At 40.6% G+C, this 23,815-nt stretch overlaps 1 protein-coding gene and 1 long non-coding RNA gene across 3 annotated transcripts; one reads left to right on the forward strand and one right to left on the reverse strand.

Annotated features, from left to right (window-relative positions):
• The first annotated feature begins 2,227 nt into the window (after positions 1-2,227).
• On the forward strand, positions 2,228-19,468 carry LOC111325891 (uncharacterized). 2 transcript variants are annotated; one of them, XM_022929802.2, is made up of 15 exons: positions 2,228-3,051; positions 4,215-4,371; positions 4,732-4,818; positions 4,987-5,060; positions 5,230-5,925; positions 7,713-7,767; positions 8,793-8,829; positions 14,249-14,334; positions 14,539-14,706; positions 14,791-14,887; positions 15,354-15,478; positions 15,860-15,994; positions 16,231-16,357; positions 16,474-16,557; positions 17,048-19,468. In XM_022929802.2, exons 2-15 carry the CDS (start codon positions 4,352-4,354, stop codon positions 17,141-17,143), a joined length of 1,887 nt encoding a protein of 628 aa, XP_022785537.2. In that variant the 5' UTR covers positions 2,228-3,051; positions 4,215-4,351; the 3' UTR covers positions 17,144-19,468. The 2 variants fall into 2 exon arrangements, with proteins under 2 accessions (XP_022785537.2, XP_088613571.1); XM_088757445.1 differs by lacking the exon at positions 2,228-3,051 and having other exon boundaries at positions 3,176-4,371.
• A 172-nt stretch (positions 19,469-19,640) lies between these two features.
• On the reverse strand, positions 19,641-22,590 carry LOC148732692 (uncharacterized). Its single transcript, XR_016000175.1, has 2 exons — positions 22,060-22,590; positions 19,641-19,999 (listed from the first exon to the last, which is right to left on the reverse strand). It is a non-coding gene; the product is annotated as an uncharacterized LOC148732692 (long non-coding RNA).
• Between the last annotated feature and the right edge of the window lie 1,225 nt (positions 22,591-23,815).

The following is a 23,815-nucleotide window of genomic DNA, read 5'->3' on the forward strand; positions in this document are numbered from 1 at the left end:
CAGTTGGAACAATTTCAATCGAGAAAATAAGATAAAGTGACATTTGTAAGTGGAGCTAAGTTTCATGACTACATTCGGTAGGTTGCGAATAGATGCATGGAGGCCAGTTTTCTAGTTTACAAATACCTGTAAACAATGTGACTTTTAAATAGATTGCGCTTAGAAAATCGCGAAAAGAAAAGTTTAGGCGGCGACTAATATCGGCGTAAGGAATCGAATAGTATACACCGCACAACCTTAAATGCGAGAGGGAGGAGGGAACCTTTGGGACGTGCAAATACAGTCGTGACCTCCATCTATTTACACCCATGTACTGACAAGAGAGAATGAGAAAGTCACTTTCTCTGGATATTTGTTAATTCCATAGAAGGATTATTTTTATATTTCATAGTCTATTTTTATTATACAAAATATTCTGTGCGACTTCGCTAAAACGAGGAAAATAAAAGTAAATCGATTACATAGACTATACAAAGCGATTATGAAGAACGATCATAATCAATGGAAAAACTGATCGAACAAAACAGGGAGATTCCCTCTCAAATTAGGTGGTTTGAATGTTGTTTCGTCCCCAAGTAACAGACATGGAACATTGGCAAGAGCCCTCGCCGTTTACAGCCGTAGCCTGAGACCTCGTTGATTTTCGTTTCGGCCTTCATTGCGTTATATTCATTTCGAGGCAAAGCAACAGTGTGACGTCATACAGGTTATATCAGTATCAAAAATGCTTGAACTTGCAACACAGTTGTGCGAATAACAGCCATCAATCCAATGTTTACGGCACGAGGAAGGTTTTCTCACAAACTTTGCTCCTTTGGAAAATTTGGAAACAGTAAGTATTCGAAGCTAACACTTGGAGAAAGGAAGTCAGAGGGTATCGCAAACAACTTTAAAAGAGATTACACACAAAATACGTTTTCCTGTAAAATAGTAAAAAGCACTCTAACAAAAGTCTTCGTTCATGCTCGCGGGCTGGCAGCACGTGCTGTGGTCTAGCGCAGTCACTACCTTGGCATTTAAGTACTTTTTGTTGACCTCAAGGAGACCACTTCTACCTTTGTGGACACCCTCGGGTGGAAGAAAAGTATTAGCAAGGGGGAAAATCGCATCTAGCATTCGCACAAGAGCCCTTAACTCCCAATAAATTGTTTGTTTATTGCTTTATCAATAGGAAAGGCGCCATTCTATAGGTTAAAATTTAAAATACAAGATCCTTGAATTGCACTGGAAGTGAAACACAGACTTTTTGGAATACACTTATAGTAAGGAGGACATTTCTTTCTTGCATTGTTTGCAACTTGTAGGTAGTCTCTTAGTGCATGTGCAAGCGCCATGTACTCGGCGCGTTTCTCATCCCCACCTGGAGACAAACCAAATCTGCAATCTCTTGAACCCGGGAACCTACATGTGTGTATTGTAGATAGACATTTCCAAAACGGTCTAATAGTGTGTGTAAAAAGATTGCTTCTTGATCTTAATTACTGTAAACCAAAAAAAACAAAAACCAAAAACGCCAAAATGCAAATGTTTATCGAGAGAAGTTCCATGAGGCAGAAGACAGAAATACCATTCCACAGCTGCAGCGGAAAGAAAGTTTGAATAGCAACAAAAACAATCTCAGCTTTCAAAAGGCCAGGGAAGGTTTTTGAACACGGTGAAGCGTGATTAGGGATTAGCACGTGAAGCGTGATTAAGGATTAGCACGTGAACCGTGATTAAGGATTAGCACGTGAAGCGTGATCATATTGATTGAGAGGGGAACTTGTTCAGGAATTCAGTACATGATGATAGGTTACAAGTGTCTTCACCTGGAATGCACGTTAAACGTGCATCCCAGTGAAAAGAATACAAGAAAGAGCTCGTGATCTTTTTTTTTTTATTTGAGTTTCCTGATTTGCTTGTGCGAAGCTGGTAAACGGTGCAGTTGGTGAGATCTCTTTTCCTGCGAAGCTGCAAATCCAACTTAGTACAAGGTAACTATTCCAGTCGGTTTTTAGGTTAGGCGGTCGATGCGAGCACATTTTTCTGCAGCCGTCAATTATAGGATTTTCTCTTCCGTAAAGACAACATCAACGATAATGTTCAAATAATGGTAACACATTAACACAGAGTTTCCGTAAGAGCGGTCTGCTCGATTTGGCCTGAGATACAATTTTGCTCATTTCTTGTGTGTTACAAGACATTCATGTCCTTATCTTTATGATTGGATTTAGTGCCGGGGTACTTATTTATTCATTTACCTATTGGTAATTTCCAGAAATGATAAAGAGGGTAATAATCAAGTAGTAACAGGGTTACTATGTTTAAGAATTTCCGTTTTTGTTTGCAGTCAATGTCTTTCGAGTATTCCTTATTAACTTTTCGTTTCTATTGGACTTTCTATTAGAACCAAAAGCGTTAAAAAAACAGAATTTTCTGCGAAGTTCTAAACCCTTTGTTTTCATAACTGAATGACAAAGCAAGCTAAAGTGACTTCCTCGTGGTGAATAATGCATTAATTCTTGTTATCATAAACAAATGGCGAGACGTCCATCCTAAATTACTCTTCCGCTATTAAAACAATCGATATTTATACAAAAAAGCAAATTCCAGAGACTCATAAGTGAAACTGTGCGGACGGAGAGGCGATGAAGCTTTTAGTCTTACTTTACTTTTGCTGTAGGCGGAAATTAGTATGCACTCATTGAGTGATCGGGTAAATTAACGCTTTATTCTGTCCCACGTGTCTTATTCATAAGTTTTATCGGAGTGTGAATCAAGACATTATAGCGAAAGAGTCACCTCAGTAGAATGGAATTTATCGAGGGGTGGGCGAATTAGCATACTGTCATCGCACTCTTTTATCCAAAACAAAAATATTTTGTTGGTTCCTCAGCTCTTTAAAAACTGCTTTAGAGGAATGTACATCACTCAGAAAACGACACCCGGCTGGAATCTATAGCTATGTATCAAACATGAATTAGAATTATTTGGAAAGACGAGAAAGGGATTCTCAAAATCATTTCTTCACTATCAATGACTCTGCTGGAAATGAAGATATTCATGTTTAAGGTTGGTAAAAGTTGAACCGCCAGAAAAATGCTACAAATTCTCTAAACACTGCTGTCGATGATTAGCTTTCTGTTGCTCTTTCTTATAAACAAATTGACCATAAAGCTAAAACTTTTTCGTTAGACGTGCTTCAGCAAAGCGGGAATGAAAGGTGGGGAAAGAGGGTGTGAAGATTTAATTTATTTGGTGAAAATGTAGGCGGGCGAAAGATGTCTTAAACTTTCCAAGCAAGGAGTTATGTGGGGATATCAGGTCATATCAAGGGTGCTATCATTGACGTTTACCTTTTACGTACGTAACGTGGCTGGGTGATAAGGCATGATAAAATTATATTTTTATTTTATATGTTTTGAGCGCACATGCACTAAAAAAGCATTTGTAAGCAATTACAATTATTTTTTCAGTTGCAACTTATTTGCATCACATTTACGTTTATATTTTAGTCCAGTTGGTTCGGCTACTTGAAGAAACCGCACTGAGTGTTAATAAGGCTTCCTGTACTCGAAGAGTTTTTGTTTGGCCGTTTTAATCTTTCGATCCCTTTTATTTCCCAAGAACTACATAAGAGTCTTCACTTCAGAACTTCTTCTGGCGAACACTTAAAAAAAGTGAAATTTAAACATATGTCAAAGAATAGGAGTATAATTTGCGCGAGAGAGCCAGCGAATTCATTGCCTCGGGAGTGAAACTGTACAAAGTTGGGTTGCTTATCTCAGTAACAATGCATGATAAATTTCTACTGTTGGAAATGAGCTAAAGAACGTATTTTGATAATAAAACTAGTAATGAGAAAAAGAAGGGAATTTATTCAAGACAAGTGAGGGATCTTCTCCTAGATATTGCTAACCCGGTTCCTTTGTGCATTGTCTCTCCTATAATACCATTCATAGCGACTTATTTTACATCTGTTTGTCGTTCTTGTCTTTGTTTTGTCCTGACGCCTCGAGATGGAAACCAACGAAAGAACTGATTCAAATTAAACGGGAGGAATTAAAAAAGAGTTATTTTGTTTAGAGCGGCAGGTCGATCCCCTTGTTTTGGAAGACTTGCTGCATTCAGGCAATGGGCATAATTCCTTATGTTTATAGAGACGCTTCACCTCATTGGTCTATTCTTGGCAGCTGGAGATCACATATTATTTGCCATTATTTGCATATTCACAGGTTGGAAGGCAAGCTATAGACGCACTACAGCGAAAACTAGAGCAAAGCTCCTAGGTTTTCAAGCGAAAGTGTTGGCTTCACTCAGACTCGATAATGTTTATTTACAATTCTCTGCTAACAGAAATCTGAACTAGAGGATGCAAGTGGACGCTCACAGGTAAGAATCAAAGCAAGAATTTCAGGTGCACTGTGATCAAAACAATTACCACAGAGATTGTGTTGATTTTCCGACCGAACAGCAGTAAATTGTTTTTAGCAAAAATCTTCTATAAAAAAGCGGACATTGCAAAAGTTATCAAGGTCTATCTCCCATGGAATTGCCCTTAAATATTTGCAACAGAGGTTCGTATCTTTTTCGGGAATAGAATTCGCAGTCGCGGATAAAAATGCCCAATATTTTTATTAAAGTTGAGCGGCGGAAAGGTTTTCATTGTCATTGAACACGCACCTGCTCAGGGTTCGGAGTGAAATTCAATTTGTGTCATCTAGGTCTGCTTTTTTGTCCTCCGTTTTGCAGTTTTTCACGGAAGATTCTCTGTCGAAACCAGTGCGACAGTTGCAAAAAAGTCATCCGATTTCTTGGGGTGTGTTGCCAGGATTGCAGGTTGGTAGAAGCTTGAGGGTTTAACCAGCATTGAGCTGACTGTAAAACTACTCACTACCCATGAATAGTAATGTGTATACAGAGCACAACTGACTTGACAATCTTCCTGTTTTGTGTTTAAATGTTCAGGCGTTAAGGAATATTTTCCAATATCTCTCTGAATTAAAGGTTGAAATATCACCAAAAGTGCTCGACATCTCTTTTAGCGGAGTGCGAACGTCGATGCCGAAAACATAATGCCGGTAAGAGAAAGACAAAATATAACCTTTAAGGTGTAATTAATATTTATTTTACTCAACGAATTCTTTTCCTTTCAGTTTATGTGAATGAATTACTGATTTCCAAGCATTTGGACGTTTTTTGTCATGTAACAAATTTCAATCTTTTTAACCTGCTTGATGATTGTTTCAGGAAAAACAAGAGCCAAGCGATTTTGGCGAAAAGGGCAGAGTGTCTGTGGGAAGTGGTCATTACATCACGCCAACCTAGAACATCTCGCTCGAAAAGGGACGCAACAAACAGTTTTACCCCTGAGTGCTAAAGGTAAAATCCGGCAAAAACTTATCAATGGACTATACGAGTCCTTTTGTTACAGCCCGAGGCATGCTCTCGACTTTCGACCGAATAACTCGGAGGAATTACAAGGGACATCGCTTACGGTAACAGTTGAGCGACATCCTTCACCAGAAAGGTATTACCCGTCAAGAATCTGTGAAAACCTGACCACTATAGACCAAGACGACGCAGTTCATAAAAACCTTTTGGCAAGCTCGAACTGGCATCCTGCTAACTCTTGGTCAACGTCAGCTAGCTGTTCATATTCTTCCGGCTATTCGTCTGCAAATACATCGTGTCCATCTTCAGCTAATTCACACCGTAGTTGCTCGCCTACGCCAGATTTTTCCAACATTAAACTTTTAAATGCAACTTTAGAAGATTACAGCGGTGAAAAGAATGGTTTTTCAGAGGATGCTGATCTGGGGATTGGTACTGACGATGTGGATTTAGGAGATGAGTATTTAACAGAGCCTTGCGATTTTTTCGCCACTTGGCCTCAAAAGAACAGAATGCAAGAAAAGCAGAGAGTCAGCAAACGAATATTTTCCGGTAAGTTGTGTCTACAAGTTTATCGTACACATTGAATCTTTGCGCTAAGAGCGTCTTTGATAAAAGGGTGTCTTTGGAGTAAAGTAGATTGGAAAACTGAAAAAGCCGGAGCTGTGTATGCGATATTAGCAGTATGAACTTGTTTCAGTATATCATTATCAATCATGACAAAGCTGAAGTACTGAGTTTCGGCGACGATAAAGACAAGGTACTCCTTAATTTCAAATGCTAAACTTAGATGAAGTCTCTGCTGACAGAAAACGAGCTAAGCACACAAAACATCAGTTTCACATCAGTCACGTTTGTGATTCTTAATGAATATGTATTCAGTAGTGCGCCAGCGCTCGCAAGTCAATATTATTGATGATGATTTTCATGTTGCGATGGCCGTCGATCTAAGTTGTCCACCTGTTAGTTTTTTTATCATCTCATCCGCTCTTCGGGGGCGAAAACTGAGCAAAGAGCTGACTCATTTGATTATAACCTGTGGACTTGAATAAAATCATTTTGCTACGAGCTGCAGCCATGAGACACGATTCGCCGTAAAGTTTCTTCAGTGTCGCTTACGGAAACATGGAAACCTACGATGCTGATTTACTTTACGAGGAATTTTTTTTCGCAACTTTTTCGTCGAAATCGACCGAAAACGATTCAAACTTGGCTTGCTAAAAATTACCGGTTTCTGAAAAAAATGCTAATAGCAGTATCAAATCAGTAGTTTATCTCGGTAGCGCTAATGCAAGTTATGGGTTGTCTCGGGATTAATTGCTTATGGTTGGATGATTGTATTCAATATGCCTAATAAAACCCGCTTCAGGTGGAAATAATTTGAAGCCTCTTGCGTTTTTATTCTTACCCCGTTCAGTTGAACTTTAATCGTTGCGTGTTCATAGCTCTTAGAAAATTTTATGCCCTGAGAGCTCACGTGAAAAAAAAAATTAGGAATTTAATAGGTTGAGTTTGTAGTTCACATTTTTCCCCTGCCCTCTGAGTGTTCGCTTAGACTGCTTTTCGACCCTTCAGTCATGAAAACCTGCATAATATTTCTGAAACAAATTTGTTCATAATCAGAAGTCAAACGGAAGTCTATTCAGATCATTAAAATCGACAAACATTTCTTAAATGATTCCTTGACTGTGCACGGATCAAAATATTTAAGGGCACCTCTATAAACCTAGCCAACGCATTCTTGGCTAAACATGGTTTCTGATTGTTAGAAACTTTTACTTACGATATTAAATTTCAAAGGTGAGACATTTTTACTGGTTCAAGGCACACCTTCAGTTGCGTGCGGCTTTATTTTGTAACGTTCCGGGCCCTAATACAACACCCAAACGCGTAGGTCTTCGTTTAGTTTCAATGAATGTGCTGTTTTAGTCTCTTTGTTTGGCGAAAATCCCCCAGAAAATGATGTTCAGTAAATCTGAGGTTATTTTTTTATTTGTATGTCGAAAATCCCACGGAACATGTTGTGGTTTTAAGCTGTAGTTTGAGAAATTTACTCAGCTTGATGCCTACACTAGTCCTACGGAGATCAACGAGTATTTTACAACTGATGACGTAGAGTGAGATAATGACATGTAGATAAGGGATATTTTTCAGTTTTCCATTTGAAGACAATTTACTGTGAGTAAATGCTACCTCATGAATTATAAACCTGCTATTTTCACATATTTTCCTGTTCATTTTCAAAAGACACGTCAATAGAGTTATCGCGTTTCTTCGAATTGCAATTAATAATGCATGCTGTCTGTCTCTCATTAATGCACCAATTTATTTTCCTGCAGCTGATGACTTTCAGGCATTTAGATATCACGAACCACTGCCCACGGTAAATAAAAGGTAAGACTGGATCTCTTCATCGATCACGTACAACAAATTAATTGCTAAAAGGATGTAGAAAAAAAAAAAAAAAACTAACGGAAGAAAAAACTTATACCTGGAGGTCCAAGGTAAATTAGATATCAAAATTTAGGAAATCATTTCATCTTGTAAGTTTCGAATAGGAGAATCGGATTGAAACGAGAGAATAAAACGATTTCAACTTTTCCTTCCTTTTGAAGCTTGCTTTTACATATATTAACTTACTCTTACGCAATTAGTTGAAAATTAGATTATAAAAGTTCAGAAGCATTTCTAGAATTTTAGATTCCTTTCACTGGGCTTCCTGATTTGGTCGCCATGAACAGGCTTTAGATTAATATTTTGATATATGACAGGATAGAAATTAAAAAGAAACCAAAAAAACCTCCCCCTCTGTATGTAGATCTATTTTTAGCCGTCTTTAAGTGTTTGCGAGCTGAAAAAAAAAAACCGGATGTTTAGCGAGTGTCATATTTTGGATATGAAAGCAGGACTTTGTCAATTCTTGCGAAATCGGACGCGGTCCTAGATGAAAAGATAAATTCAAACTGAACTCACGCATCAGTTCCTCCATCATGCCACGGATTTTCCACTGTTTCCGGAAAAAATCTGAGCCCCAAGCAAGTTTGGCCTGCAAATTTAAGCTAATTACGGATAGGTAGCACATATAATTAGTAACATTCATTAATTAGTATTATTATTATTATTAGTAGTAGTAGTATTATTGTTCCAAAAATTGTCTGGAGTGCCAGACGACGGAAGCAGTAGATATGCTCCTCATTTCAGAGGTGTTTTCTAACTTCATTTCTCGTCACTTCGCAATGCGTCTCTCAAATTAAGTAATTTGGATATATCAACAAAGTTGAAGTGGTAAATTGGCCACCGTAACGATTCCAAAAGCTGACGTTTCGAGCGTTAGCCCTTTGTCGGAGCTAATCAGTGTCTGGCACGATTTAACTTTAAAACAGATCTTACTGCATATTTTTATTCAATCTTCCTTTTAGCTTGAAAGGAGATAAGCAGGATGAAGAGGATATTAAGGTAGGAAACGTTTTTGCAGCATCTAGCGGTAGCATAGTAACGTTTTTGTGTTTGCCAACTCGACAACAACGAAACAACAATTTATTCTTTGATCTTTTTACATAAAATAAAAGTGGGATACTTTGCTCCCCAATAACTAGAAAGCTAATCGTCGCGGGGCAAGACAAGGACCTCAATAACATAAATCGTCTAGTATCTGAGGACAAGGAGTCTTTATTTACTCAGTCACACAGTCACAGAGTCACACATAAAAAGATAAGAAGAAGGTGCATATCTATGTACCTACTTTTGTAATGATCATTGGCAATGTGCAATCACGCTACCTGTTCCCCCTCCCCTCTCCTCCTCAGTCCCCAATTCTCTCGGCGCCGTCCCAAATGAAACTAAAAACATCCATCCAAGAATAAAATGTTTGCTAACATGTATGGGGCCTAAAATATGACATTGGAGCCTTTCATTGGAGATCTAGTTTTGACTTTGAGCACGAGAATCAGGTTCAAGACCGGTTTTTATCTTTCGGCGCGTGAGTGAACTTGGTTACTTCGCCTTCAAATACAATAGCCTGTTAGAGAGCATTCAAGATCAAGTTTGTCCTTCTGACCTGTAGTACACAGCGGTTAAAATGAAATCGGTTTTATTCACGTACCTAAGAGAACTACCTAAATAATTAAACACATGCTGTATATATGCAGGTCTCGAGGGTATTACATCACACCATCACGCCTCGCATTACATCGCGCATATTTCATGCTCGTTGGCATCCTATACACTACATTCCCTCCTTTCCTAAATATTCAACATACAAATCAAAGTCTTTAAATTAAACCAGTCGCTCGATAAAAGGACAAGAAGTTGAAGATATTCAGTTCATATCATATTCAGTTCATATGGCTTTATAACGATCGGGCGGTCTTATAGTCCGGGTCGACCTCCGAACAGGCCTTCCCACTCCGGTATTTTCATTGTCTGGGAAATGTCTAGGTTGTTCTTGAGAATCTTCAGACGTTCGAGGAATCTCTTTTGGCATCGGTACGACTGTCGTCTCTGAAATTTTGCTTGCCCCTGGGTCATCCACTCGTACTACAGAACCTGCCTGTACCACTTGGTCTTCGTTGCCATTGGATACATCTCCGTGCTCGTTATGCTTCTTTACAAACACAGTGTTTCTTTTCAGTTCAATGCCAGTCTCGTTCCTGAGCGTTACCTCTGACCCCGTCTTATGGACAACCTTAAAGGGATCAGGGTTAAAGTTGGTAGACAGCTTGTTGGTTTTCTCTGCTTTCACAAGAACCGTGTCGCCAACACTTATGCTTTTGGGCGTGGCACCCCTCTTAAGGTCAGCGTAAGCTTTTCCCTTTAATTTACATGACCAATCTCGCTCTTGCACTTCCTCGCCTGGCACACCAACTGTCTCTCTCTTTAGCTCTGGCAGCTTGGATCTCATTTCGCGACCAAACATCATATAACAGGGTGTAGTCCCTGTCGTCGTTTGCGGAGTGGATCTGTACGCCATCAACCATACCAGCAACTCAGTTCTCCAGTTCCTTCCTTCCAAATGTGCGATCTGTATGCATTTCAGTAACGAGCGATTCTGGCGTTCCACCTCTCCATTGGCTTGTGGCCACAATGGAGTGGTTTTCCGGTGTTCGATACCACTCGTACGTAAAAAGGCTTCAAACTCTTCAGACACGAATTGGGGGCCATTATCTGTCCTTAGCGAGAATGGAAAACCGAATCTTGCAAACATGGGTGCAAGTGCTTCGATGACCTTGGAACTTGTCGTAGACTTCATTATAGCAACCTCTAGGAATCGACTATAGTAATCGACCACCACCAAAATACTCTCTCCTGTGGGTAGGGGTCCTAGTAGATCTGCTCCACAGTCCTGCCAAGGGGCACTTGGAGGAAAAACACGAGACATCGGCTCTGGGGGGTCAAATCCAGAAGTGACTTGGCAGCCATGACAAATTATACAAAACTTCTCAACGTCTTTGTCCATTCTTGGCCACCAAACTTTACTGCGGAGACGATACTTCGTTTTGACTATACCCTGGTGCCCTTCGTGTACTAACCGCACCATCCTGTCGCGCAAGAGCCTGGGAACCACAATCCTTGTGCCTCGAAGCAAGAGTTCACCATACAGACATAATTCGTCCTTGACCTGTGCATACGAGGGAAGTATACACTGGTCCCAGTTCCCTGTCTTAACACATTTCTTCACCTGGGTCAATTCCTCGTCATCATAGGAAGCTTCCTCAATCTCTCTAGGTGATAGAGCAACGGGTACACAGTCCTCAACAATTGCTCTAACATAGTCATACTCCTCTCCATGGTCCACGTGATCCGAATTCAAGCGGGACAACGCGTCTGCTATATTAGTCTTTCCTGGGCGGTACACTACTTTAAAATCGTACCCTTGTAGCCTTAAGACCCATCTCTCTATCCTGGCGCAAGGTCTCGAAGTACTGGAGTAGATACGCTCCATAGGCTTGTGGTCGGTCTCCAACTCGAAGTCCTGTCCAGAAACATACATGTTAAACCGTTCACATACCCAAACCAAGGCCAGCGCTTCCTTCTCCGTTTGGCTGTAGCGCCGTTCGACGTCAGTTAAGCTCCTTGATGCGTATGAGACAACTCTCCACATGCCTCTCTGCTGCTGGGTGAGAACTGCCCCTAAGCCAACTGGGGATGCATCAGCAATGATTCGCGTTCTGCAGCCAACCTTAAAATAAGCCAGTGTCTCCGCCTGGGTGATTAGACGCTTTCGTTCCTCAAAAGCTGCTTGTTGCTCATTTCCCCAGTGAAACACTACGCCCTTCTTGGTCAACTCTTGAATAGGCTTCGCTACGGACGCTACGTCTGGCATGAACTTCGAAGAATACTGGACAATACCCATAAACGATCGTACTTCGCTTGCGTCTTTGGGAGGTCTTGCATCTCTAATAGCGGCTATTTTCTCTTCGCATGGATTTATACCGTCACTAGTCAACTCATGGCCAAAGAACGTAAGCTTCGACAACCTAAACTGGCACTTGTCTCCGTTCACCGTCAACCCCACTTCACTCAGTCTATCCAACACAGCAAAAAGACGCTTGTCGTGTTCCTCCACGTTACCTCCATGAACAATAAGATCGTCCGCAATGTTGGCAACCCCAGCACAACCCCTTAACACGTCTCTGATGATTTGCTAATACTTTTCTGGTGCCGATGTCACCCCAAACATCAACCGCTTGTACCGATACAGTCCTCGGTGCGTGACGAAAGTAGTAATGTGACGACTTTCCTCGCTGAGCAGGATCTGGTGAAAACCCCACTTGAGATCAATCTTGCTAAACATAGTACTTCCATTCAAGTCATGTAACAGCTCCTCGACGGTTGGAATTGGATGCCGCTCCCTGATGATTGCTTCATTCGCTCGGCGCATGTCAACACAGACCCTCACGTCACCGTCACCTTTGGGAACAACCACCAATGGCGATATCCATCCTGACGGCCCTTCCGGCACTTCCTCTATGATATCCAGCCTCAAAAGTTCATCAAGCTTTGCATCAACCTTCTCTCGCAACCCAAAAGGAATCCTACGTACATGCTGCGCTACAGGCTTCACTGACTCATCAACATGCAGTTTTAATTCGTAACCCTTCAAAAGACCAACACCACTAAATAACTCCTTGTATTTTCCTCTAACGCTGCCGTCTGGTCGTCCTCCGTCAACACTGTTTGCCTGAAAAGGACCAACACGTAGCAGGTTTAGCACCTCGGCAGTTTCGCGCCCCAACAGCGTACGACCATCGCCTTCAACCACTATAAATTCAGCCTTACTTCCGTCTTTAAACTCACACCCAGCTTGCGTGACATCTGCTGTAAAAGTTCCTAGTGTCGATAAAGGTTCTACGCCACCATAAGCAAAAATTTCTTTCGCAGACTTCCGAGATTCACACTTGATCCCCTTCTGCTTTAGTAATTCCCAGGTCCGCTGTCCCATAACATTACATGAAGCTCCCGAATCACTAAGAACATCTGGTACGTACACACCACCGATGTTCAGCGTTACCAACGCACTTCTTTCTTCCCTGTGGTCATCCAACTGTTCCACTGAAAAGGCATAATCGGGTCTTGACTGACGAGCTGGTGTTGCAAAATCTTTTTTGTCCTCTTCTCGGGAGGCAGGTCCGCGAGTCACTAGATTTGCCTCTTGCCCCAGTCTTCCGCGTCCACGTCCACCCCGACCAAATCCACCTCTGCTATTCCTCGTTTCTTTGGATCCCGACTGGGCGCCGCCTCGCTGATGGAATTGGGGGCATTTGACTTTGAAATGGCCTATCGTACCGCACTTCCCGCAAGTCTGACCTCGCGCCGGGCACCAATCCTGACTAAAGTGTCCTTCCCGTCCGCAACTAAAGCACGTCTTCAATTTTCTGGGATTCTTGTTTCCATCCACTTTTCCTCTCACTGCATTGACCCGGTCTACCTGGTCCGTGTTGAATTGTTTCAGTTGTCTATCAAATGCTTCTTGGGATCTCGCAACCCGCAACAAATCACCCAAAGTAACAGTCCCTTCCTTTTCCAGGAACTCCCGGCGCAAGTGGCTTGAGTAACACTTGTCTATGAGTTGATCCCGAATATAGTCGTCCTCGTTGACGCCAAACTCACAAGTCGCTGCTCGCTGACGCAATCTGCACACAAACTGGTCCACAGTTTCTCCACTCTCCTGCGAGATTTGTCTAAACAAATGTCTCTGAAAAGGAACATTTGACTTGGGAACAAAATAATTGTCAAGTACCTGAAGTGTTGCCTGAAAACTCACATCCTCGCCATCACCGGCTAATGTGAAATAAATTTCTTGAACGTCCATACCAGCAACGTGCAACAGAAGAGCTCGCTTTTGAGCGTCGTTCGAAACACCTTTTCCCGTCACGTACAAATCGAACGCTCGCTTCCATCTCTTCCACCGCTGACTTAAATTGTGTGCCTCTCCCTTCGGATTAAATGGTTCCAATCCACTGACATCTAAAGCAACTGTAGCCATTCCAGAACCATTAACAGAACTGCCAACAGCACCGCTTGTCGTTTCGTCTGATCCACCGTGTCCCGGCATCTCTGAATAAAATCTCTGGCGAAATCACTTACGAATTCCCGGACGAAACTCCTGAAACCCTGGACAAAACCTCGAAATCCTTGAAGTCCTCTAAATCTTCACCATTCTCGAAATCCTCGTCGCCAATGTAGTACACAGTGGTTAAAATGAAATCGGTTTTATTCACGTACCTAAGAGAACTACCTAAATAATTAAAGACATGCTGTATATTACATCACACCATCACGCCTCGCATTACATCGCGCATATTTCATGCTCGTTGGCATCCTATACACTACATGACCTCTTAACGATATTAACGTTTTCTAATCCTTCTTACAGAAATCTCTTCGAGAATGGAGCATCCCTTACTCAGATTTACAGTTTGGGGAAATAGTGGGTGTCAGCCCCAAAGGATACGTTTACAAGTGAGAATTCTATTGTCATTATCGATTAATGTCCTTTGTCTCAAATATGCCTACTAACCTAAAAAGGTGTCAGTTTTGGGAATAGATTGTAATGAGTGAGTGAGTGAGAATGGAGGAAGGTTTGAATATTGCGATCGACTTCTTCTGTTGTAAAGAAGCCTCAAGTCTCTATGCCGTTTTATTCACGTGAAAATCTGTCTTTAGGGGAAGGTGGCACGGCGACATCATGATTCATACGCGGCGGAGGTCAACGAAAGAAGAAGTCGAGGAATTCCTCAACGAGGTGTCTGTGTTGAGCATGATTAGACATGAAAATGTTGTTCTCTTCATGGGCGCGTGTCTTGAACCACCAAACCTTGCAGTCATCACCAGGTACACATTTCTCTCGTCTGTCTTCTTGAATATTAAACGAATTGTTAGAATAAATTGATACTCAATAGTCCCCTTTTTTTCTAGTGTAAGAAGAGGTTTATCACTCTACAACCATCTTCATGTTCGGCAGGACTTGTTCTCATTGCAGTCTAAGATATCTATTGCCAAGCAAATTTCACAGGTTTGTGTCTACACCCATCGTAAATCTTCAAAATGAATTCACTTACGTTAAAGTGAATCTTCTATAAAGTGTGCTCAGATTACTTAGATGCACTTTAGAAGAATTTATTTTATTACTGTTTAATTGACACTAACGGAAATCAAGAAGGCCACTGATGAGATCAATGATTATCATCTGTTGCACTTGTTTAAAAGATAAATCCAACAGAACTGCCATTCAAGTTGAAGAAGAATTGGGAGAATTAAACAGAAAGAAGAACATCAAGAAAAACGGCGAGAATTGATACCTGGTAGATGTCGATGAGAATTCCCACAAGGATCTCATAGACTGTATAATTTTCCGTAGACCTTGAAAACGTCCTTGATTTTTTGTTGTCAACCGACACCTCTCCCTCAGACCAGGTATTTGTTTCTAAGTGCTAAAATCAGATATCGTTTTTTGTTTTTTTGTTTTTATTTCTCTCCAGGGTATGAGTTATCTTCATGCCAAAGGCATCGTTCTTCCAGCCCTTACCACCATGAACGTGTTTCTTGAGTCCAAAGTGAAGCTCTGTGTTTCAGGATATTGCAATAAAACGACACGAGTTGAAAGGTCAGGAAAATTGTTTGTACCTGAAGCACAAAGAGGGATATCCCAGAGCAGCAAGGAAACAAACTCCTGGCGTAAATGAGAATTTAGTGGAGGACATTCCACTAGAAGGCTCTTCTTGTCCACTGTTTCCAGGTCGAATAGGAATTTGAAATGATGGTTTTTTCAAAGGGAGGAATACCGGAGGACCCGGAGAAAAACCCGGACAAGGACGAAACCAGCTCCGGGAATCGAACCCGGGCCACAGTTGTTGGGAGGCGAGTGCTGTCATCACTGCGCCATCCCTGCTCCCCCGGCGTATTACTCACTGAGTTAGCCAGTATTAGTCCAATTTATCATTGATTGTGTCTTTCGCATTGATTGTGTCTATGTTATTTTTTCCAGGGAGGGCTATGCCAGTATACCACAGGGACATCTGACATACCTCGCTCCCGAGCTCATGCGCACACTTTCAAGGAAAGGCTGTGTTTTATCGCCCGAGGAAAAGAACTCCGAATGGTCGAACGTGTACGCGTATAGGTACGTTTCCTAAAATTTGAAACTAAAACAACGGCCTTCGATTGAATACTTGCTCGGGGTAAATTTTTGACACTTCAAGAACCGATGCCATTTTAATGTTTACGTGCCAGTGTGTTCAAAAGCTGTTGACACCATCTCACGCTTTTGATAGCCACTCAAACACACTTACCGATAGACACTCGAAAGGGTGATTATTTGAGCTAAATTATTTGTTCAACGATATATTATGTTACCAGCACGATCCTGTTCGAGATTCTTACCGGCAGATGGCCCTTAAACTTCCCAACACATTCCATCATATGGATGATCGGGAAAGGAAGGCAAGAAAGTGTAGCACATCTACAGTGCCCGGAATCCTTCAAGGTGAACTAGTGAACGGTTGAAAAGCTATCATGGGCATTTCCTCTTTATCTCTGTTTTTGTGTCATCAGAACATGGAAGTGTTTTTTACCACGCAACTTAATTTTTATTCTCTTCAGCAACTTATTAAAGATTGTTGGAATAACCAGCCAAGAGCTCGACCGCAATTCAGCCGGATCGCCGAGTTTCTTCAGCAACAGAACGTGAGTGTTGTCCGTTACAGCACATTGACTAACTTTTATGACTTGTTGGGCATTTGGCAGTTAGGATAGATATAAATCACTCTGATTCTGATTGTGTTGTCTCTTTCTTAATACGATTGCCATGCTTTGTATCCTAGTTTGGGGGACTTTTTTTTCAGAATCCGCTTCTTGTAACTGATTATTCTTCAATGTTAAAGATCGTCTAAATCTATGTGGCTTTACGCGATACAAGATATTTATGATAACTGATAAATTCATGAAGTAGAGAGCAGTCCATGTATCTGTTAAGAGATTTATTGTTACTTTTGCCGGAGTGGTCCTCGATTTACTGATATCAATCGTTATTCAACGATTAGCTTGGTAGGGATTGAAAACAAATCGAGCCAGAGAAAAAAATAAACTGACACACCATTCATGTAACAAAAGGTAACTATACATAAATTAGGACAGCGTTACTGATTCTTTGAGCTGATCCTTTTCGTTTTTGCAGGTCCCTCCAGAACTTGCTCGTAGAAGAATCAGCTTCTCGGAACCAGAGAAAATGAACTTTATTGGCCGTAAAATGAATACGTTATCTATAAAGTGATTCCTGCTGCCAAAATATGTCGGCATCATTCGGCCAAGTAGCCATAGTGAATTTGCTTTAAAATGATCGCTTCAAGCATGTTTCCCACAGCATACTTACTTACGCATTTTATACGATGAAGTACTGATGAAGCGTTCGTCAACAACTTAAAGCCAATACAGAGCTTTCGGCATATTTATAAAAATACTAGGTACAGTGTTTCAACTCAGGGGTCACCGTACATGGCACATCCTCGGTGCTTCATTGGTAATAGAATACTCCGCGAATATTTTGGCCAATGAAAATTATTTCTACATGACAATCATGGGTGGTTTGAAAAAAATTTTTTTTTAGCTTCATATCTTTTCGTGTTCAAACTTTTTTCGGCGGAACAATTAGAGAAAACTAAGAATCTTGTAAAGTTTTAACCTCTTAAGCCAAAGCAGGCGTCTCTAGACAACGCTAGCTATGTTTAAGCGACAAGTTTACATTTGATAAAAAAACAAAACAATAACAACAAAACAAGACAAAAATGATCGTGCATACCGTATATGCCTTTGCTCCAAGCATGAAGACAGCTGTCACTACAAAAACAATGATTTGTGATTTATATGTGATATTTTTTATTTATATTATATCGGGGTATTTTAGTAAAAAAAAATCTAATAATCATCAAACGGTCTGTACAAACGGCTTATCAGTAGGATCGATCGAACTACTTAAATCAAAAGATTTGTTTTCCACATCAGTATGTAGAGGATGGTTCCATTTTTTATACTTTGTTTGATATTGACCGGCGACAATGCCTTTGCATTACTATTGTAGTTTTGTATATTTTCTGAAAGTTAAATTCTTTTTATCTCTTAGTCTACGAGGCGAACTTCGCCCTGTGTAGCGCACACATTTTTACGTATAAATGGCCCTTCAATAGCTACAGGAAATTTCACGCGGGCTGAAATAAAATAGCAGAAACTTGAAAGTATCAGCAGAAAAAAACTTGGATCATCCAATGAAATGCTTTGAATAGATGTTTAGTACCTTATTTGCGAGGTTCAACATTGTAAAACGGTTTCACTTTGTTCAACCAACATTATTGGCGGTTAGCATTTAAACTACTGCAGCCGGTTTAATTTAGGCGTATAGCGTTAAGTCACCGACCGGTTAGTATCAAAGCTCCGTAGGGCCGGCTTAGGTCTTAAGTTCAATGATAGCAAACCCTACTTTTCCTGCTAACGAAGTGAGTTAAAACTCAGAGGCAGGTGGGAAAAGGGCGACCCTGGTATGAGGAACTTGAACGGAAGTTTTTCAGTTCAATATGTTCCTCATGTCCTAGACCAAAGATACACCCAAGAATATTTGGTGGGACTCATGTCAAAAGAATCATTTCAGGTTAATAAAAATATCTTTTTCGGTGTTAACTCCACCCAACAATTGAAAGCATGTTTTTCATAGGTTTTTTTTTTTTTCAGGATGCGAATTGAGCACTTTTTAAATTTTGAAGGGTATCGTGTGTAGTGACACAAGGTTCCCTCTGTCACGAGTTAGGTTAAGCTCACTGAGTTGTTGGAAGACGTTGAATAAGAAAGTAGGTTATTGTTTGTTGTACTGATCTCTAGTGCTGGGTACTTGATAAAACTTCTCCGACTTGCGGGCAATGAAAGAGAAGTTGATCAACCAACAAACAGACAAAAAAACATGTAAAGAAACAACAAAATATTAACTTATAAGATCAGTCATAATTAATAGTTGAAATATTATCCCTATAGTCCTCTTCTCCTGGTTTACTATTCTTCTTGTGCTGGAATCGCGCAAGGTAGGGGTGGGGTACACTGCTGCAACATAAACGTGACGCGGGGGATGTGACGAAATATCGATGCAAAGTTCTCAGTCAGGCTTTGTCGTAACTTCCACTCAAAATGAACCGGTTGAACTGAACAAAATAGCGATGACATAGAGATGAATGGCTGGGTCCGAGCTGATCCCTTTTGAAGTAAGGAACTCGTGTATTTGAAAACAATTTGTTTTTGCATAAGTATGCATCACTTTAACTTCTCTGGTTTGTTAACTCATGATAATAGTTCAAAAGGTGGACGTAATGTTTACTATGTAAACTTTGACTGAGAAATCAGTCTCGAGTAAACTGTTACATTGCCGAAAACATATTTTGTTGCCGTTTTCGGTTTGATTACGGATTTTAGTTTTATTTCATAGACATTTTTTGCATGTATCTCACATTCTTTTCACGTGAATGCATGTGGTCATGTGTAACTGGTTTATTGAGTAACTAGTTTATTGAAAGCCTGGAGTTATTGTATAAAGAAACCTTAAATAAAAGCTTGAAAGGAACGCTGTCTTGTCTTACCTTTACTTCACCATGCATAGATCGACCTCAGAGGGCCTCATTATGGTTCACTTGTCCTTGATTTTACTATCAGTACTATCAATTGGACTGCGCCCGTGGGACTGTATCGAATTGATACATCTCAAACGAGCGATGCCAGTATTCTGCTCTTAAATGGAAAGTTCGGAAAATTCCTTTATTACCTTTCTGTATAATTGACCGTAATAAATGGATGAACACCGTCTTCTTCGGGTGCTTCCTAAAATGAAACTTTCGCCATGTGACCAGGTAACCGAGGCTCTCCCAGTTGAGCCCACTTTTGAGGTGAAATTCCTGTTATTTCGTTGATTCATGCAGTGCGGTTACAATTGTTTTCTTTTATTGTTGTTTTCTTTACCTTGAGAATCTTATGACCTTGGTCGAACGCGTGCTACCATAAGTTCAACACAGGTGGGGATATGTGGAGATGCCGCAAACGGTAATACAACATCCTCCCAAAACCAAAATATCGAGAAAAGTGACATGATTTGTTTCATCTAAAATAGAAGAACACGAAAAAATTATATTAAGATTAGCTGTCGACTCAGCAAATCTCATCAGACTATGATCTATTCACCTGATAAGTAACCGATACAATTGCTGATAAACCCGGATATTTGGCGAGCTGGCCGTCATTAGCGCTGTCGTAGCGTTTGTGAATTCAAGGTCTGCACGAAGGCTTTTATTAGTTTCCGACCTTTACCTGTTTAATAGCAGTTCGTAACCATACATAACCGATACAAATGAACTAAAATACTAATACTAATAATAATAATAATAATAATACATATATAAACAAACAAAAATAAAAAAAATGGTTAACAGGATGGTAGTAGGGGGAAGCCAAATTTCCATGCTAAGACATACCCTCCAAAAATAGTAATGCATAAACTTATATTAAAAACACTATGCCTAGTATTAAGAGCATAGGTAATCAGTGAAACTTTAAAAGACTGGAGGCTAGGAGATGACATTACATCAGAAGGCAGAGAGTTCCAATCATTAATACATCTATGAAAGAATGAATATTTTAAATAATTTGTACGGGCAATTTTCGGCCTTATTTTATACTCATGTTTACTTCTTGTACGAGTTATTCCAATAATATCAAAATACTGATGGCAGTTGATATCACAGTAACCAAATATAATCTTATACATTTTAACTAGGCTAAGATATTTCCTTCTCAGTTCTAAAGAGACCCAATTTAACCCTAGAAGTCGGGCGGTGTGCGCACTCCGATTGCATTGCATTGTGGTAGCGTTATTTTCAATATGGCGGTAAAAGCGGTTGAAATAGCTAGAGTTTGACTGAATATTCCGTAAAAGTTAGGCCGTTTCTTTTTCCTTTCACTATAGGTAAATATAATTTGATATATTCTGAATGCGTAGAAATACTTTTCGTGCGTATTTGTCACGTATTATATCGTTCTCAAGGACAAACACAAACACTGTATTTTAGCATGTAATTTGAGACCGGTATTCGAGCTAGTCAAATTCGTTGTACGTCGTAGTTTGAAGCCTTTCAAAGATTTGTATGGCCACTTTGATCCTTCTTCAACAGCTCTGACCAAACGCGTTCAAACGCGCTCCAACGGTACAAATGTTTTGTGCATTTTAAGTGATAGTGTTTAAGACCCTTTTGTGGAGCGAAAAGGCCCATTGTTGCGTTTCTTGTGTTACGTTACAGAGCGTTAGTACTGTAAGGGCATTTGTCAATCATGTTGTAAATCTACTTTCCTCAGTGAAGGAAAATTAACTAATCGCGAGTGTTGTGTGGTAAATCTTCTATCTTGATCATCGAATGAAGGACAGTTTAATTAGAGCAATGAAAAGAGGCACTTGATCCATGAAAACCTCTGCCTTGCGTGAGGCGACACGCCGGAAAGCCGGAAGGCAAAAGGCAGTCGACCGTTGAAAGGTGTTGATAGGCTTGTGCGTCTCCTACCATTCGCTAGCGCTTTTAAATCTTCTACCCTCAAAGTTAAGCTCTTATTAGGATATATTTTGATGACTTTCCTTTGCGATGTGATAGTAAGGGTCAGTTTTGAGGTGTTATAATTCTCCATCTGTATGTTCTTGAGGTTTGGCAAAGCCAGATGAGACTGCATTACAAAAGGCAACATTTTCTTCTGTGCGCGCGCTATTTTCTTTGTTTCAGAGTAAACTTGTCTCCTGAAGTAATAACTCCAGAGATACGTTTCTCAAAACCCTCATATAGGTTTCCTCTATTCTCGAAGGGTATATTGAAACTCTGCACATTTTTACTAAACGTGGAGCGCGACATTTGTTCTTAGGAGGCATCGAGCTTCTCCTTTTACAAATCCCGTATTTACGCTCGGTGGAAAAAGTTCGTCTATTACAAGGTCTCTGTCTCTCTAACTGATGCGTTTGCATGTCAAGGGTCAATTCACAGTTGAATAACTCGCATCTAGGAATATAATTACTGACATTGAAATTATTCATCCCGCTATCGGTTGTGAGTGTAACCGTTGCCATTTGTGTTGAGATTCTTAGGCAGATTGCAGTTTGGAATCTTTCTAAATAACGTCAGTTACCTCTTAAAAACGAATTCGTCACGGAGGAATGACAAGAATCGCGCAGGCCCGTCAAACGTTTTAACTTTCGAAGGAATGGCAACAGACAGTGAATCCCCATTAAAATCCACGTATACTCACGCCATATCTCGCTGCCACCAAAGATGTTCACTCCAACGCGTCAAGATGCAGATGACTCAATTTTTGTTTTACGACCATGATGCAACGCAATCAGAGTGCACACACCACCTGTTTCAGGATATTCGTTATCAGGGCCACATATTAGTCGGGACGCTCTTCTCTGAATCGCTTCGATTGTGCTTCGCCAGATAAGGGTTCCAGACTGGGCAAGCGTACTCGAGGATAGGTAACACTAGCGCCTTGAAAGCTGTCTTGATGCCAGTCTTGTTTGAATAACCAAATGTTCTTTTAATCAGGCCCAACACCCTGCTAGCTTTAGCACAAATTGAGTTAACGTGAAAATCCCATGTTAAGGACGACTCCAACCAAAGTCCCAGATGTTTGTGGTGGTCCACTTCCGGTAGTAAGATGTCATTCAACGAATATTGACATCTTATTGGGTCTTTCTTCCGTGTAATGTGTAGGACTTGACACTTCTCGGTCACAAGCCAACTAGTACTCTTACACCATTCTGAGGCAGATGACAAATCCTCTTGAAGTAGATCGCAATCCGGTCTATTTCTTATGTGGCGATGAAGGACTGTATCGTCAGCAAACAGATTTGAGTTGCAGGTTACTGAGTAAGGAAGATCGTTAATGTACACAAGGAACAGCAAAGGCCCAAGTATACTCCCCTGAGGCACTCCGGATGTAACACTTAACTAATCAGATGCTTGTCCCTCAATCACTACACGCCGTTTCCTTGGCGTAAGAAAATCCCTTAACCAATTTAAAATCTGGTCTTTGATACCATAGCATTCCAATTTGTAGAGGAGATGGAAAACTTCAGAATACCCGTCCACATCATTTACATATGCCGGGAAGCTTTGAAGGATGAGGCACAACACAATAGACGCTATTCTTATTCAATGACATGGAAATGATATGGCCGGGTATTCTGAAGTTTAGCCGAGATGGACATGGGAGGCTTTATCGAAAGCCTTGGCAAAGTCCAAAAACACTGCGTCAACTGATGGAAGTTTACTCGTGTACTAATTAAAGTAGCTGAGTAACACAAGATCTTGATAGTCTAAATCCTGGTGATTGTCGTTGAGCAGTTGGAAGTCAGTCAGATAGTTCATAATATGCTTGTGAATCAAGCGCTCTCTGAATATTTTCGCAACGACGTTAGTCAGGGAAATTGGACGGTAGTTATCAGCCAAATTATTTTTTCCAGATTTGAATATTGGCACAATATTTGCAACTTTCCAGTCTGTTGGAATATTCCCCCGAGACAACGTGAAAGTAAAAATGTTTGTCAGTGGTCGGGCCAATTCCATAGCGCATTCCTTGAGTATTCTTGGGGGAATATTGTCAGGGTCAGATGCTTTATTGACATCGATTGACTGAAGTAGTTTCGCCACTTCTTCTTGTCACCGATAACATGATCGGTCAGCTGACCAGGATTCTGGAAATCGCTTGCTTCTGAGTCCTTGGTGAAAACAAATGAATAAAGGCTGATAGTTTCTAAAGAAACTGTTTGGGGCTGCGTCGGTGGGGGTAACGAAATAATTTGGATATATCAACAAAGTTGAAATGGTAAATTGGCCACCGTAACGATTACAAAAGCTGACGTTTCGGAGGGGTTCGTCCGATG

The sequence above is a fragment of the Stylophora pistillata genome, chromosome 4 (assembly GCF_964205215.1).
Source record: "Stylophora pistillata chromosome 4, jaStyPist1.2, whole genome shotgun sequence".
Classification (NCBI taxonomy): domain Eukaryota; kingdom Metazoa; phylum Cnidaria; class Anthozoa; order Scleractinia; family Pocilloporidae; genus Stylophora; species Stylophora pistillata.

Excerpts from the sequence above, each read along its gene's own strand:
- LOC111325891 (XM_022929802.2), top strand. The coding sequence starts at position 4,352 with ATGCAAGTGGACGCTCACAG. Across the intron at positions 8,830-14,248 it reads AGGATGAAGAGGATATTAAG|AAATCTCTTCGAGAATGGAG; the intron begins GTAGGAAACGTT and ends TCCTTCTTACAG. Across the intron at positions 14,888-15,353 it reads TTGCCAAGCAAATTTCACAG|GGTATGAGTTATCTTCATGC; the intron begins GTTTGTGTCTAC and ends ATTTCTCTCCAG.